Source organism: Strix aluco, chromosome 3 (genome assembly GCF_031877795.1).
Source record: "Strix aluco isolate bStrAlu1 chromosome 3, bStrAlu1.hap1, whole genome shotgun sequence".
Lineage (NCBI taxonomy): Eukaryota > Metazoa > Chordata > Aves > Strigiformes > Strigidae > Strix > Strix aluco.
The window spans coordinates 40505406-40521437 of record NC_133933.1 but is presented as its reverse complement, the minus strand read 5'-3'; the positions used below and the strand labels follow the sequence as shown (position 1 = coordinate 40521437).

General features: G+C 35.2%; 1 protein-coding gene across 6 annotated transcripts in view; it reads left to right on the top strand.

Annotated features, from left to right (window-relative positions):
• The window catches only part of BIRC6 (baculoviral IAP repeat containing 6), a 186551-nt gene that overhangs the window by 75410 nt on the left and 95109 nt on the right, over window positions 1-16032 (top strand). For all 6 annotated transcript variants that reach the window (XM_074818251.1, XM_074818249.1, XM_074818248.1 and 3 more), the window contains exons 35-44: window positions 1070-1285; window positions 1659-1842; window positions 2237-2392; window positions 2741-2874; window positions 4517-4670; window positions 5429-5545; window positions 6526-6680; window positions 7861-7987; window positions 8795-8905; window positions 15244-15377. In XM_074818251.1, coding sequence (XP_074674352.1) covers window positions 1070-1285; window positions 1659-1842; window positions 2237-2392; window positions 2741-2874; window positions 4517-4670; window positions 5429-5545; window positions 6526-6680; window positions 7861-7987; window positions 8795-8905; window positions 15244-15377 — 1488 coding nt within the window. The remainder of the gene's footprint in view (window positions 1-1069; window positions 1286-1658; window positions 1843-2236; window positions 2393-2740; window positions 2875-4516; window positions 4671-5428; window positions 5546-6525; window positions 6681-7860; window positions 7988-8794; window positions 8906-15243; window positions 15378-16032) is intronic.

Sequence of the window (16032 nt, the reverse complement as noted above, 5' to 3'; positions counted from 1 at the left end):
CTTGTCATGAGCTGTTCTTTCCTGCACTATCTTCTGCTTTATTTCAGTAGGTTATATCAAGGGGGCTACTCCACTGGTGGCCCCCTTGAAGCATCTTTAAATAAGTCACTGTCTGAAATATGCTGTTCAGCTGTTTAAGTTTCACTTTATAGCAGCCATGTTGCATCAAAAAAGCATGTTGAACTAAAGAGTTTCCCCCTTGCATTATCTTAACATCTAGTTATGGTATTACTATACACTTGATAGATGCATTTCATGCAGTTTTTACTACTTCGCCTACTAATCACTTTCAGTTATGACAAGCTGTGATTAACTTAAAACATTTATTGCATTTAGGAGAAAGCTGAAACCTTTGTGATAGTAAATAGTTCATTATCTGGTCTACTTTAGTAGCTACTAAAGTGAGATTGTAAGAGGTGTTTGTGTTATCTTAATTTTAGACTGCTTGTGTAGCTGATACAATGAACTGAGCTGCTAAATGTGTGCCCTTGGTGGATGGGAGGATTAATGAAAGCACCTTCTTTCCTCCACTGAATTTGTAGACCCTCTGTCAGAAAGGTTGAAGTTTAGAGCCCTTGTCAAGTATCAGACTAGTTCAATTTATGGTGGCTAATGGACATTTTGTACCCTGGAAGTATTAAGAAAGTTAGAAATTACTCATGATTTATCTAATGCGAAGAACTGAGAAGTCAGCATTCTTGTAAGGGTAAATGTCCATATTAGCTATTTTTATATGCAGCTTGCTTCTTGGTAACCATAGCTTTATATGCAGATGTGGAAATATGAAAGAAACTTCTAAAATACATATTCTCAGTATATTTTATGGCAAACATAAAGACTTAATTAGCACTTATGCAGAACTGGATAATTTGGTTATGAGTCTGTCACCTGAAATAACATGCTGCCAAAACAAATTTCTGCTGATAAAGCCTTAATTCCATTCCAGATTCTCATATATTCATAGACTTTCTTTTTTTTAAGTTTTACTGCTGCCTCAGATTTTTTACTGGGAAAAGATTTAGAGTTTAATTTTAAAATATAACTGTTGTTTCAAATACGATTTCTGCAGCACTTCAAGGACTTAATACGCTTACGTCGGACTGCAGAATGGCCTCGTTCTACTTTAGATACAGAAGTATCGACAACAAAGGAAACTCCAGAAATTGAACCACTTCCATTTACACTGGCACATGAACGTTGTATTTCTGTAGTGCAGAAACTGGCACTCTTTCTCTTGTCCATGGACTTTACTTGTCATGCAGATTTACTTCTGTTTGTTTGTAAGGTAAACAGAATATGCAAAATCACTGCAGTTGCAATGGAAACCACATTAAATTAGCTTTCTGTTACTGCTCTTTTGCTGATTAGTTGGTAAAAATTAGTTGCAGCATTAAAATTTCTAGTAATTTCTGGTGAGATAGTTGTTCTGATTTGTCATCTTTTGTGTAACTTATGATATGATGGCTTCAAAATTGTGTAGAAAAAGTAACTTTAAAAATGAATTCTCATATAATTACACTTGTAAAATTCTAAAATTTAAGCTAGTAAAAATACCTGATTTTCTTGTAAGCAAAATCTAATAATCACAGTAATTAAAACTATTAAATATTTTCCTAGTGTTAAATATGAATAGGCATATATTTCTTTGGTTTTCATAGGTTCTTGCTAGAATTGCAAATGCTACAAGACCAACAATTCATTTATGTGAGATTGTGAATGAGACTCAGTTGGAGAGATTATTGCTGCTTCTCGTTGGAACTGACTTTAACAGAGGAGACATCTCTTGGGGAGGAGCGTGGGCTCAGTATTCTCTGACCTGTATGCTGCAGGATATTCTAGCAGGTTTGTTTTAAGTTCATATTTTTCAGAACGTTTGTTACGCTTGAAACTTTCTTCCTTTAATATTTTTTGGGTTTTTTATTATTGTGTTAGAATCTGCTGATGCGACTAAGATAGTTCAAAAAAAAATCATAAAATTGAGATTAGTGTCTTAAAAATGAAATTTAAAATTGCGATTACAGTCAATCCTGAATTAGTGACTTTTGCATTGAAAAGTTAATATTTGTGTGACCCTGATTATTTGAAAATTATTCAGAACTCCTTCCCCTGAAGAAGTAGCCCTTAGAGAATTTAGAGTTAGATGAAGAAAAACAGACAGTTGGCCTACACGCTGGCATGTGAATTTGTAACTGGAATAAACCTTGAAATGGAGTTGTCTGCTTAATCTAATACGTAGGAGAGTTGTTGGCACCTATAGCAGCTGAAGCTATGGAAGAAAGTGCTTTGGGAGAAGATGCTGGAGCTTCGGCTGGGGATTCTGATGACTCTCTCCAGCAGTCCACAGTGCAGTTAGTGGAAACAATAGATGAGCCTTTGACACATGACATCACAGGTAAATTATTCCATAATCTTGACATATATATGTATACTGAAAAAAGTAAAAAAACCTTTGCTGTTACTCATCTGTCAAAATATCAGTAAAAGAGTTTTGGTGATAGGACAATTCGTTTCTGAAAATACAGGCAGAATACGAGCAATTCTTCAACTTAGTTTTACATCTGATCAGTAAAAAGTTATTATTTTACCAATTATTTAAAAAAGGCAACTTGACTGCATTCATCAACTTTTTTTACTAAGAGCTGTAATATTAAAAGCCTTAAAATTATCCATTAAGTGTACAATATATCCATGTTTTATAATTTGTACTTAGTAGTGTTAATACTCTTCTAATCATTCAAAGGTGCTCCACCTCTGTCATCTTTGGAAAAAGATAAGGACATTGACCTTGAATTACTGCAAGACCTAATGGAAGTTGATATTGATCCTTTGGATATTGATTTGGAGAAAGATCCCCTTGCAGCTAAAGTCTTCAAGGTATGACACACCTGAGATTTCAGGATAACCTTTATGTGTGAAATGGTAAAATCCTTCTCTTAGGCTTCTTCATTAATGGTATTTTATGTCTTAGACCTACTTTTAGTTTTTTATAAACATTTGATGTGGAATGACAGGAAAGAATGTAAAGATTGCATTCAGATCTCAGATGTATTCGTATCTCAGTTGACCACAAAATATTTTGCTTTTACACAAAGATATCTGTGTAAACAAGAGGTTCTGAGTTTACTCATAGTTTAGCACACTGAAGACAACAAAAGCATAATATAAAAGAAAAAATAACACCTAGTCTTGTCCTTTTTTATTAGGAATAGAGTGCCATTTGCTCCTGTGATTGATCTTAAGAGTTAATACTGCTAGTATTGTGTTTTAAAAAAAGTCAGCAATAGCTAGTGCTCAGACCAGCTTCAGACTATGAAGAGAAATAACTAACTTCACAACTTACTTCACTGTGGAACAAGAAAATTATTAAATGCTTTCATACTTAAAATGGAAGCTAAACATATCACAGGTAGTGAAATTACATTTAGATGTAATAGTATATTGTCAAGGTATATTAAAAAAGAAAAATATTTTGGTTGTAAAGAAACACCACTATTCATAATAAAATGCTGAGTCTCTTTTCTCTGTTCATAAGGATGGTGCTCTCATTTGGAGTTTTCCCATTCTTCTCGCTATTAACTTAAATGCTGACACTAATTTGAATTAACCTGAATTATATTTCTCACCAATTGCTCAAACAACACTAAAGTTTCTTTTTTTTTGTTTGTTTCTATATTCCCTCATTCCACTGATTACCTATCATGTAAAGATTTTTTTTCTTTAAATCTCACCTTACCAAAAATTCCACTTATTGCTTCATTTGTGGTGGCTGATGTATTCTGTTTTCTTTATTTCATGTGGCAGTACTCCATAGTCCACTTCGTCCACAGGTATCTTCATTATCTTATTACCTGATTGGATGTCCTCTAAAAAACAACCAGAAAAACACTTCATTCTTTATCCTTCTTAAGATTTGCCTCTGTATCTGTAAAATGACAGCTAATACTGGATCTTGCCATAAGAAAGACAGGCATATACAAATTGCTTTCATACAGTCTTACATTACTTTTTTTTTTTTCTTGTGATCCATATGTTTTTTTAGTGTCTTAAATTATGACACCTGAGTAGAGATTATTCAACTCTTTCTTTTGCAGACCCCAGCACAAATAATCCCTGAGCCTCACTGAGGCTTCAAGGTACTTTAATAGTACAGTTAATAATATAGCATTCTGTCTTGATAAATAACTTCTCAAAATACCTGTGTGATACTTCACTTCCAAATTTACAATATGGTACAAATTTGTGAATAAAAGCTGATTATAACAATTTCAAATTGGCTTCTTGAATCTTCGAGACAGCTAACTACGTCGCTGGATTTTGACAATCGCTAAGGATTCAGTAGCTTATGCTGCAATAAAAATTGTAACAAAATTTTCTAAAGCTATTGGATCCAATCTTCTCGCTTTAACTTTCTGTAACTTAAATTTTGTTTTTAGTCATTACAAATCTTATTTTTGTACTTGGGTAGTCTAAAGAGTTCCTGTTTGGTTTTTTTTCCTTGTTTTCTTTGTTTTTTAAGCCTATAAGCAGCACCTGGTATGATTACTGGGGTGCCGATTATGGCACCTACAATTACAATCCTTACATTGGAGGCGTTGGGATTCCAGTTGCAAAACCACCAGTAACTACAGAGAAAAACGGATCACAAACTGTGAGCGTATCAGTCTCTCAAGGTAAGCAGTGAACTGAAGTTCTGTTCAGGGTCTTCTTTCTGTGATAACTGCATTTGACAACTTGTATATCAAATTATGTTGCCAATCACTATGTGCATTAAGTGGAAAGAATTAAATTTTCTGTATGCCACAGTTTTTCTGTGGTAACTGAGTATTATGTGAAGTTTATATTTAAAACAGCCTAACAGCAGAAAATCTTATTTTCTAACATTTTTGAACAAGCACTTATAGGCAGTTGTAAATAATTCCTGTTTTCACAGGAAAATTTGGAAGCTCTTTTCTAGTTGTCTGATTTTGGATAGTTGGCTCTACCTTAAGGAATGACATGGCACACTTGGTTGGAGGAGTACTACTGAACTGGGATTGATAGATCTTTCCCCTGCCACACAGGAAAAACAGCTTATGGTTCTTGTTTGAGAGCTATTATCTTAGGAAAAGCAGGCTTAAACATATGCAGATTTAGTCATGTGTGATATTAAAGTGACTATTAAAAGAAATATGTGTGTGCTTCACAGAAATTTAGTATTTTATTAATTATATATTTCACGTCTCTAAGAATTTTACATTCAGTTCAGAGTATAAGTTTCTACATTCTGCTTCTGTTGTATATAAAAGTGAATCTTCCTGTTAGTGATATTGAGATTTTTTTCAGTTTAATGTGTACTGTATACCTGTATTGCTTGTACAGGAAGTTAGAGTAACTAATTATATATGTCTCTGATATAATTCAGTTTTACCCTGTCTGTTGCCTTATGTAGCTTTAGATGCACGTCTAGAAGTTGGACTTGAACAGCAGGCTGAGCTGATGCTGAAAATGATGTCCACCCTGGAGGCTGATTCCATTCTACAAGCATTAACAAACACGTCTCCTACATGTAATTACACGTTGTCAAATCATTCTCTTCACATAATGACCATGATGCTTTGAAATTTTTACTAATTTTTTCTGCAGTCACTTAGCAGCTTAGAAAAAGTTATATTTCACTCGAATTCTTGTTAGGGCAAGATTTAGAGATATTTATTTATTCAGATTTTTGAATCATGTATATGCATATATTTAAGACATTTTGTGAAACTGGTCAAATACGCAGGATTTCTCTTACAGTGAATTATACTACAGTGGAGGAATTGTTTTCATTTCCCATCTAGGTGCAAGTAAACATTAAATTTTCTGGTTTTGTGAGCTTCATTCTTGCATTCATTGTGAAATTTCACCTGTTTGAAAGCTGCTTTGCACTTCAGTTTCACCTATTCAGTGATGAAAGTGAAAAGATTTGAATATAATTTTGAACTCAGCTGTTCAGTAAACTTTATGTTGTAAAAGCACTCATGATGATGATTTACTTTTTGAACAAATTTTCAGTGAGTTGCACTGCTCATCTTATTAAGATGTGCTTCTTTGTAGCTCTCCATGTATCTTAACGTGCATGCAAGTCGTTAGTTTAATATCTGATAATGGAGTAGGTTTAAGTGACTTTCTCAGCCTTTATTCTCTGGAATCTTATTATTGACTGCAATAGTTTTTCCATAATACATGAAAGAGATGTTCCAATTGTTTGTCTTACCATTATGTTATCAGGACACTCCTATAATATGTGTTTAGCAAGAACTGTGAAAAAGTATTTATGTGGGCTCACTTTCCAAACAGTTTTTGTGAAGATGGAGATAGATATTCAAGTATGCCTTTCACAGCATGGTAGTCAGTAGTCTAACTCAGCTGAACACTACATTGAAGGTGTTCTTATCAGTGTCTTTCCCTTAAGTATAACATGCAAGAAAATAAATACAAAGTTACTTTTAGCAACTTTTACAAAACAATTCGTGAAGGGATTGTACTTTTTGTTTTGTTTTTTAGTAACTCAGTCTCCTAGTGGAACAGATGATTCATTGCTAAGAGGATTACATGCTGCTAACCAAAATGCCCAGTTGATTGTACAGTTGTCATCTATACCTATGCTGAGCACCTGCTTCAACAAACTCTTTTCCATGCTACAAGTGCACCATGTTCAGGTATAGAATTACTAACTTTGAGATGGTTTGACAGTATTTCTCTCTAAATTTGAAAGTTGTTTTTCTATACTACTTATTACTTGGGATGCAAATAACCTGTTATGTGCTTTATTGCTTATGAAGCTGTCATGGACAACAGTACCAATAATGTAATAGAAAAGCTGCTGAAAGCTTTTATCAAATAGGACACTTCTTGTTACAGTGAAAAAGTTGGTATACATTTTCATATTTTAAAAAAAGTTCATAGATTCACTGAAAGATAATTGTTAGCTTGTTAGGAAGAGTGTTACTAGGTGTGCAGCCTCCATCTGTAGAGGTTTTCAAAACCCAGCTGGACAAGCCCCGAGCAACCCAGTCTGACATCTTTGGCCCTTCTTTGAGCAGAAGATTGGATTGGATAATGTCCAGAGGTCCCTTCCAACCTGAATTATCCAATGATCCTGAATGTTAACATTAAAAGTGTACTTTTTGAATTGGTTTAGCAACACTCTTGATACATACAAAAGAATGCCATGCGTGCTATATATGAGTGATTAGGTGCTTGCCTGCCTGTTTATATTTTAATTGTGTGACTGACTCCATCCCTCAGTTGTTCTTTAAATATCTCATCCCAAATACAGTTTGTGGTGTAAAGTAGCTTGATGCTTCCCTCAGCATATCTAAATAGTTATTTTCCTCACAGGATTTATGCAGAGTGAGCATCAGTGTCTCTCTGATAGTAAAGGAGGTTTCCCAATAGTTAAATTGGCCTTTTGAATAATTTTGGTTGACTGGTAAACATCACTTGGCTATATTGAGACATTCTAAAAGCTTACATGCAAACCACTGTTACAAGTATAAGTTTGATACAGATATTTATGAGCAGTGTGTAAAGCTGGATTTTTTTTTAACATAAGTTTGAAGAAACTTCTTAAGAGAAACATAATTGCATTTAGAAGAAATCAGTTACAAAAATGTAGCAGAAGCATTCGCTAGTTATGCTGAATTTGCCTTGAATGTTACATGTATGAGAATCTTCAAATCCAGTGGTGGGGGGGGTGGGGTGTGGAGTGAGAAACAGTAGCAGCTGAGAATGTAGATGAGCCTTTTAAAATCAAAACAGATAACCTTTTATGCTCTGGAGTTGTGGAAAAACACTTGAGTGTTGTCTGATAGTGGTTTTTTTTTCCCTTTTTTTCAGCTTGAATCCCTTTTACAGTTATGGCTCACATTAAGCCTGAACTCCAGCTCCTCTGGAAGTAAAGATAGTGGCGCTGATATTTTCCTTTATAATGCGAACCGAATACCTGTCATTTCCTTGAACCAAGGTAAAATACATTAAATGTGGGAAATTAATTTTCAGGAACTGTGAGAGAAGATAAAAGCAAGAAGTATTACAATAGGTATTCTTGATAAGATTAGTGTTGGTCTAATTTCTGTGTTCTTATTAAAAACCTCTTGGGCTCATTATCTTCTTAACATGAAAAATGTGTAGCTAGTATGTAACTGAGAGAATATTCCTTGAATTTGGATATGTCCTCCGAAAATAAATTGTAAAATTTACCGATCTTAACTCAGCATTACTCCCAAGAGGACTTTTTAAAATACACTTCTTAGTCTATGGTGAACTGTGTACACTTCTGTGACAAATTTCTTCTCCTACGATCTCTGCGTTATCGAAGGGTTTGGCAGAGGTGGGAACCCCTATTACTTTCTGGCATCAGACTACTAATCTAGTACAAAGACATGTTGAATTTTTTTTTTCTGTAACATGTTATATTGTATAGTTTAGAAAATCTGTGGTATCTTGTGGTGATAGTCCAAAACATTTATGCCTGCTGTAATGAACCTGTTATGCTGACTTCCATGAGAGTTTAGAAACTGGTTTCTTTGCATCATTTTCTCTGAGGTGTCAGGGTCTGGGCACTTGTATAAAGTTCTGTGGGCCAGTTCCTGTGAAGTGTTGGTGGTGTGGCTTTTCCTAATTTCCTGCAACAATAGTTGTCACAACAAAGTAAATGCAACAAACAGTAATATTAATAACAATAATAAATATAGCACCTTACAGTAAAAATAAGAAATTTATAGTAATACCCTGAAGATTAAAGCTTAGAAAAACATGTTTTTCTTGACAGCTTCAGTAACTAGCTTCCTGTCAGTACTGGCATGGTATCCTAATACCTTACTCCGGACATGGTGCCTTGTGCTTCATAGCCTAACTCTCATGACAAATATGCAGCTTAATGGTAAGTTTTGGGGTTTTTTCTATGTTGCCTGTTTTAGTGACGTTCAAATGAGTGTTGATTCCCATCCGGAAGACTACCAGAACTTTTCTGTTGTCATATAAGTACTTTTGCTGGTTCTTCATAACTTCAGGCTTTTCAAGAGTGGGCACCTTGCATTGCTTGTACTATGGGAAACTGCAACCCTGGTGGTAAAAGGAAATGTCATTATAGGTAGGTTGGCAATGTCTTCTAAAAATGAGTTTTAGGTCTAGCTAGTGATCGTTATGCTATGGGAAGAGATAGCAGAGAAAGGATGAAGGTGCTGTGAGAGAGATATTTTCGTAAATAGGCGGGCGCTAGTCATTGCTTATGTTAAGCTATCTGAAAATAAGTCCCTGGAAGCTGAATCTGTGAAAAAAGAAATCCATCCCTTTCATTTAATTTTCCTGTGCACACCAGATTATCTCACGTTCTGTATATTGCTCCATAACACACTAGAAATAATCTCACTTTGTGAATGAGATTTTGCCACAAGACTGGTATAAATTAAAGGATGTAATTTTTAAATGAAGAAATTAATCTTCTAAATGGCTCACTATCATAGCACAGCTGTCGTGAGGAATGCTTTGGTGGCCCTGTCCTCAAGGCTAAAGAAGATCTCAAATAGTAAGAACTTGGAGACTGGAATCTTTTAAAACCTACATGTTAGACCAAGTCAGAGCTCTTTTAAATTCTGTTTTCACTCCAAGCATAATTACAAGACAGTAATTACAGAAGAAAGAAACCCAGAACCACCTGAAGATCACACTTCTGTGAAGCAATTTGCCATCCTGTGATGACACAGCTATTCTTCAAGTTTTCCTCAAAGATGCTTATGAACCTTTTTTTCGTAGATGCCATTCAAATCATTGTTTTGGGGATGCTTTCTTCTTTAGGTTTTCATTTTCTGTCTCTTTTCTGTGATGTTATTTAGAGATCAGTCTCACAAAAATCTGCTGAAATTTTTGCTATTAGGTGAAGCAGTAGAGCTGTGAATAAACTCATGGAAAAGACTTAATGATATCCACAAACTGAGACCTCCCATCTTATGCTTGGTATTTGAGAATAGAATGTGGCCTGATTTGTAGGATAACCATGCCTGCAGTTAACACCCAAGTGTATTTTCAACACTCCAGTTTGTAACTGTAGACTAGCAATTTCCAAAAATTATGCTGTGTGTACCATTGAGACCGTATGTGAATCTCTTCCAAGTGGTATGAGGCTTTACTGTTTGTGCTCTTGACACTGACAGAGAGGCAGCTGTATGTTTGTGGGAGTTTCTTAGGCAGTTGCCTGAGATCAGTAAGTGATGATGGGAATGAAGAGCTGCTCAGAAGCAACCACTATGGCTCATGGCAGGTGCATTTCAGCATATGAATATGGTTGTAGATTTTTGTGTATATAAGATTGTGAGCTCAAGGTTGGAGTAGAGTTGGAAAGGGTTGGAGATGCAAGCTTTCTGAAGGGTAAAGAAAAGGGTTGAAGGTGTGTCTCCTTTTATACATGTGTGTGTATTAACACAGATATATATCCCTTAACTGCCCTTTTTCCCATACTCACTGATAGAACCAGGAACTAAGTAGGTTTAAGCACCCATCAGGTAACTTCTGTGCCAGGATGCCTCAGCAGCTAATAATTCAAAACAGTATTCTGTCTCAATGGCACTGAGTTATTTAGGAAATATTTATATATATATATATATATATATATATATATTTAGGAAATGAAATAATCTCTGTTCAGTTCTTAACAATCGAAGGTGGGATCCACCAGAGCACTTCTCCAGTCAATAATTTTGGTTTTCCTGTGATTTAGTTCAGAACTGGGACTAATTATAGTATCTTAAACCATTACAGACAGTGTCTCAGGAGTTGTCATCAGCCTAAAATTTTCAATATCATGCTTTCCAAGAGAGATAGGTTTTTGAGTTTTTTTAATATATACAGCCAGTAGAGAGCGAACAGTTTAAAGACTGGTGAAATGTAAGTCACATGTCAGCTTTCTTTGGAGTGAAGTTTCTCTTGTATCCTCTTTAATTCTGTAATTAATTCTGTAATTCAAGCTATGAAGTACAAATTGTTCACATATCTTCACTCTATTGACAGGTTATGGTTAGGGTTATTCTTTTTTTGTATTTTAAACCGCTAAGATGTCAGTTACAGTTCATTGGGAATAATTTAGGATCGTCTTGCTAGACATGTGTGGTTATAAAAATGAGGTTTTTTCCCCTTTTAATACTCAAAATACAACAAGCCCACAAATGTGTTCATTTGCAGAATATCTTCATTGATGAAAAAACTACCACCACCACCAAAAATATTTTATTCAGATGGTTTCAGGTATAAGAAACCCCTTCAGATGCAATAAGCCTTTTAAATAAGCAAGAAAGCACCTCTTCGTGACATAATCCTCATTAGATATTTGCTGTTTCGGAAACTGAAAAACAGCTTAGAGGTGTAGCCACTCAGATGATTCACTAAATTTTCTTTGCAGATGGGCATTTGAGCACTGAGAAAATCCCACTGTCACTGTTTTTCTAAACCATTGGATCTCAGAGAACCTCCTTCTTGAGTTTCCTTTATTAGTTGAAATTCATTATGACGATTTGCTGCATATGTTCACATTCAGCTATTCTGTTTTCCCCAGTCTTTCATTTAAAAAGAAGAAAGGAAAGGAAAGGAAAGGAAGGGGAGAAAAGGGGCGGTGAGGGGGCAGTGCTTTTTCATACTGTTCGATCCATTCTAGATAAGGGTCTTGCCTTATTTGCATTTTACGAGTAGTCTCTTTGAGCCTGCTTCTGAACTATCGTACTCTGAAGGTTACAGTTTTGGTCACCATTTCTTCAAGAGATCAATTAATTGGAAGATCTTGTAATGAGAAATGAGGTGGTTCTAGAGATCTCATCCTGATGCTATTTTCAAAGCTGTTTCTTTGTTCTTTTTCCAAAACCCCAGATCTCTCCAGTAATAATCAAGGTTTTTTAGTTAGGTTTTTTCCCCACCTGAGAACAGGGTAGATTCTTTTGGGGAACTGTCCTATGTTGGGATTTTATGAACAACCACAGTCTGGGGCAGGTCAGTTCATGGTCTGAAAATCTTATTTCATTATGCCATTATGTGCTTATAAATGTCTTCGGAATGAGAGCTCAGGCTGTGTAACTTCTGTGCTTCAGAACCTCTTATCTGAGGAGTGCAAGATTTTTTCAGGGATAAACCCAATGCTGCTGCCATTTCTTTTCAGAACAATGACCTTAATTGGTTACAAGTTCCAGGGACAAATTTTGCACGGATGGTGTTTAAAATCAGTATTTGATGGATGACATCTAGAACCATTTAATGCCATGTAAAGGAAGGTGGGTAGAAGCAAAAATACAATAATACCTGGCTAAGAAGAATTTCTGAGAGCTACAGTGGCTCTAAAGTAAACAGCTGTCATCTCTCAAATCAATCTCATAGTGCATTTTGTCATCTGTTTCTTTAGCAAGAGCTATTCGTGCTCTCCTCACATGCCATTTTGCTTGCTTATGTTATTGTTGTCACCAGAAATACTGCCCGAGAGCAGTGTTTTAAGCATGACTACTACCTGACAGAGCAGATAATGTAGATACATCCTGAAATCTGAGTTAGAATGTCAAACAAAACGTCAGACTACGAATATAATGTAGAAAAAAAAAAGTGGCTTTTTATATTGTAGTGTTATTTTCAGCTGTTAAATATAAAATATAAAAATAAAATAACATAGGAAGTAGGAAGTAATGAAGGGGCATTTATTCGGTTATAGCATCAGCACTATCATGAAACAGTAGAAAAACTATGGAGCCTTCTAATCCTGGAGGAAATGAGTTGAGGGTTAGCATGTGGACTTGGCTGCTGCTTGTCAAGAGGAGATGAGGTGGGACTGTTAGTTCTGGGGGAGTTCTAACATAACATCTGCTTGTATTAAGATGTGAAGCTTCGCAAATAGCCGGATTTAATTAATTAAACCTAACAAGCGAAGGTGAACACAGCAAAAAAAAGCTGGAGTTTCTAAATGTTACCTTCAAAAAAACGCCAAGTGAACAAATTAAATGACTTGAAGCTACACCCCAAATGTGCCCTGTTCAGAAAAATGCAAGCATACATATTCTAAAAACTGTAGTTTCAATGGAGAGTTTGTTTTGTTTTGTTTTCCTTTTCAAAGAACACTGAATAGCAGTGTTGCTTGTGACACTGATCATCATAGACTTCATAGGTGATTCAAGGTCTTTGAAGAAAATTAAATACCTTTTGTCTATGAAGGTACCATTCAGGAATGCAGGAAAGCACAGCAGTATCTCCCTTTTTCAAATAAAAATATAAACATTTTGGGTGCTTTGTACACTTATTTTGAAATTAATTTGGAGACTCAGTACTTTTGGAGAAACTCAGGTGACATCTAGCTCACAAGTGATGTCATATACAAAATTCGAATGATGCAGTTACATTGAAACAATGAAAAGTTACAGAAAACTATGAAAAACGGAAAAAACAAATTGGGATTAACTTTCATTTTGATTAGTTATATCAGCCGCAGTTGAATGTAATTTTAATAATAGTGATTTGTCTTAGTAGCTTATAAGTGGAACTTTTTTTGAAAGCAAACCCAAAAGGCAGTAATATAACAGGTCTAAGTATACTTGCAAGAGCTATGACCTTAGCCAGTTCGTGTTCTTAGTGACCTGAGTGTAATTTTAGTTTTTAACTTGTATCATGATATATGCCCCAAAATAACCAACCAAAAAAACCCCCAAAACTCACCAACAACCTACATACCTAGTTTTCTTAGAGGGAAAAATCAGTGTACTGTATGCTTTACTTAAGTAAATGTTTAGGGGTGCAGATTCAGCAGGGGAAAATAAACTTGATCAGTTCACCCAGACTGGTGTTTCAAGGGACATCCTGCAATGGCAGGCTTCAGTTTTTCTTTCAGAGAGCCTGTGAAATTGTGTGCTTAACTTTTTACATACTTGTCCCTGACCCAGACAAGACCTAGCCTTTCCATCTTTTGCACTATCAAATGTAAACTAGAACAGGCTTATTGTCTGCAATACAGTGGAACTGGAATGCTGTGGGATGACTTTTGCTTTTATTTAACTCCAGTTACTGTGATGCCATCAGTCATAGCCATACAGACTTGTTCCACTACTAATGTTGATAAATCAGTGCAAAATGTTTGTATAGCTGTACAGGAAATACTTTCAGCATTAGTTTTCTGCATTCATCTAAAGCAAGAAATCTGCTTATAGTTTGAGAATAAAATGGCATTTGATAAAAGGAAATCTTAGTGTGAATTATCTTCTCCTTCTGTCTTCCCATAATGATTTCTTCTCGTAGCAAGTGTCTTTTCAGTTATGTTTTTTTTCATTGCACTGAAAGCTTTTCAACCGAGATGGAAACAGTCAGGGTTTAATTCTGGTTTTGATGGAGATGTTTCCCTCCTGGTTGGGATCTTTGCTTTAACTTTCCTTAGTTAAAGGACATCATTGTGAATGATGAAGACTCTGATAAACAGAATGACTAGCAAGTAGTTCAGGATTTGTTTTTTTTAAGAACCTTCCTAATTAAGAATCTTATCTTAGGATGAGAAAGGATGCCAGCCAAGCTCTTGTACCAGAGTATCATTTCCTCTTGGTTTATTCTTTTATTTATGATGAGATAGTCTGAAAGAGATCGCATCTTCAGCATGTAATAACCTATAACTTCATTTAGATAGGTGTAATATTATAAGAATACATATTTTTACTCAATGGGTAGCTATGCTTTTTTCAAATTGTGTTTTGAATTGATTTAATATACCACTAATGAATAAGACCACATTTAATAAAGCTCATTTGTTTGATCATGGAAGGGTGTATTTTAATTCTAATTCTGGTCCTCAGAGTTCTTATCTGTTAAGCTCCCTATAGTTGTAGTCAATGTTGACAAGTCTCTGAATGTGCCAAGGACAAAAATATCTTGATTGTTTAGAGGATAATAGAACGTGGGGGTCTCTGACAAACTAACAAATGCACTTAAGCCTTATTAAAGTGTTGGACTAGCAGAGATACAAATCAAAATGTCTGTATATATTGCTTCTACAGAATTCTAAAGCTCTACTTTCAGGAATACTGCCTTAGCAAGCTTGGAACACTGATGGAACAGTTTGGGAGGTTTACATCTGTAAACCGAGTAAGCAGCATTCAGTAGCTGATTTTGCTGAGAATATTTGCACATCATGAAATAAGTATCAGGGATATGCAATATATTTGATTTACACTTAGTGCTCAAGATTAAAGATTGCATTTTTATGTCTTTATTTTTAAGCTGGTCCAAGTAGTGCCATTGGAGCTCAGGAAAGTACTGCCCAATTGTTGGTGTCAGATCCAAACCTCATTCATGTGTTAGTGAAATTTCTTTCCGGCACTAATCCTCATGGAACAAATCAACACAGTCCACAGGTAACTAGTAATTAAAATAAGAGAAAAACCCTTCCTAATAGGATTTCAGTACACTTGATATGAATACGTGTTACTCATAATCTATTATATCCTTGGCTTGTTTCTTTTTTTGCTTACAGTCTTGTTTCTGATGAGCAACCCCAGGGAAGTTCATGTTGGTGATACACTCTGTGTAGTGATCATACATTTTTACAACTATCTGGAGACTTGCCACAGGGAGAGAATGCCATGCAATATGTCAGTGAATGTGTTCCATGTTAGGATTCCTTAGTTGCACGCACAAAAAAAGTAACTTCAGTTAGTTTCCTGAAGTTTTGTTGGGTTGGGATAAAAATGCCAATGAAGGCTAAGTTTAAATATCTAATAATTACAGAATTTAAAGTTACGTTTTTATTTTCTGCCTGTTTCTGAATTCATGTGGTGTTTCTCCTAATTTCAACTACTGTCTTTTGCTTTTTGCAGTCTTTGAAACATCTGTGAATAGTGATTTAAAAAAACCCCACGTTAACCTAATTGTATGTAATATTTGACAGGAGTCTCAGAAACACTTAGTTTAGGAGAGAGAAAACACCTGGTATTTCCAGTATTTTCCAGAAAATACGGTCTTTTCCAGAAAAGCACAGTGCCATTAATTTAAAGCGCTTATATGTAAAGG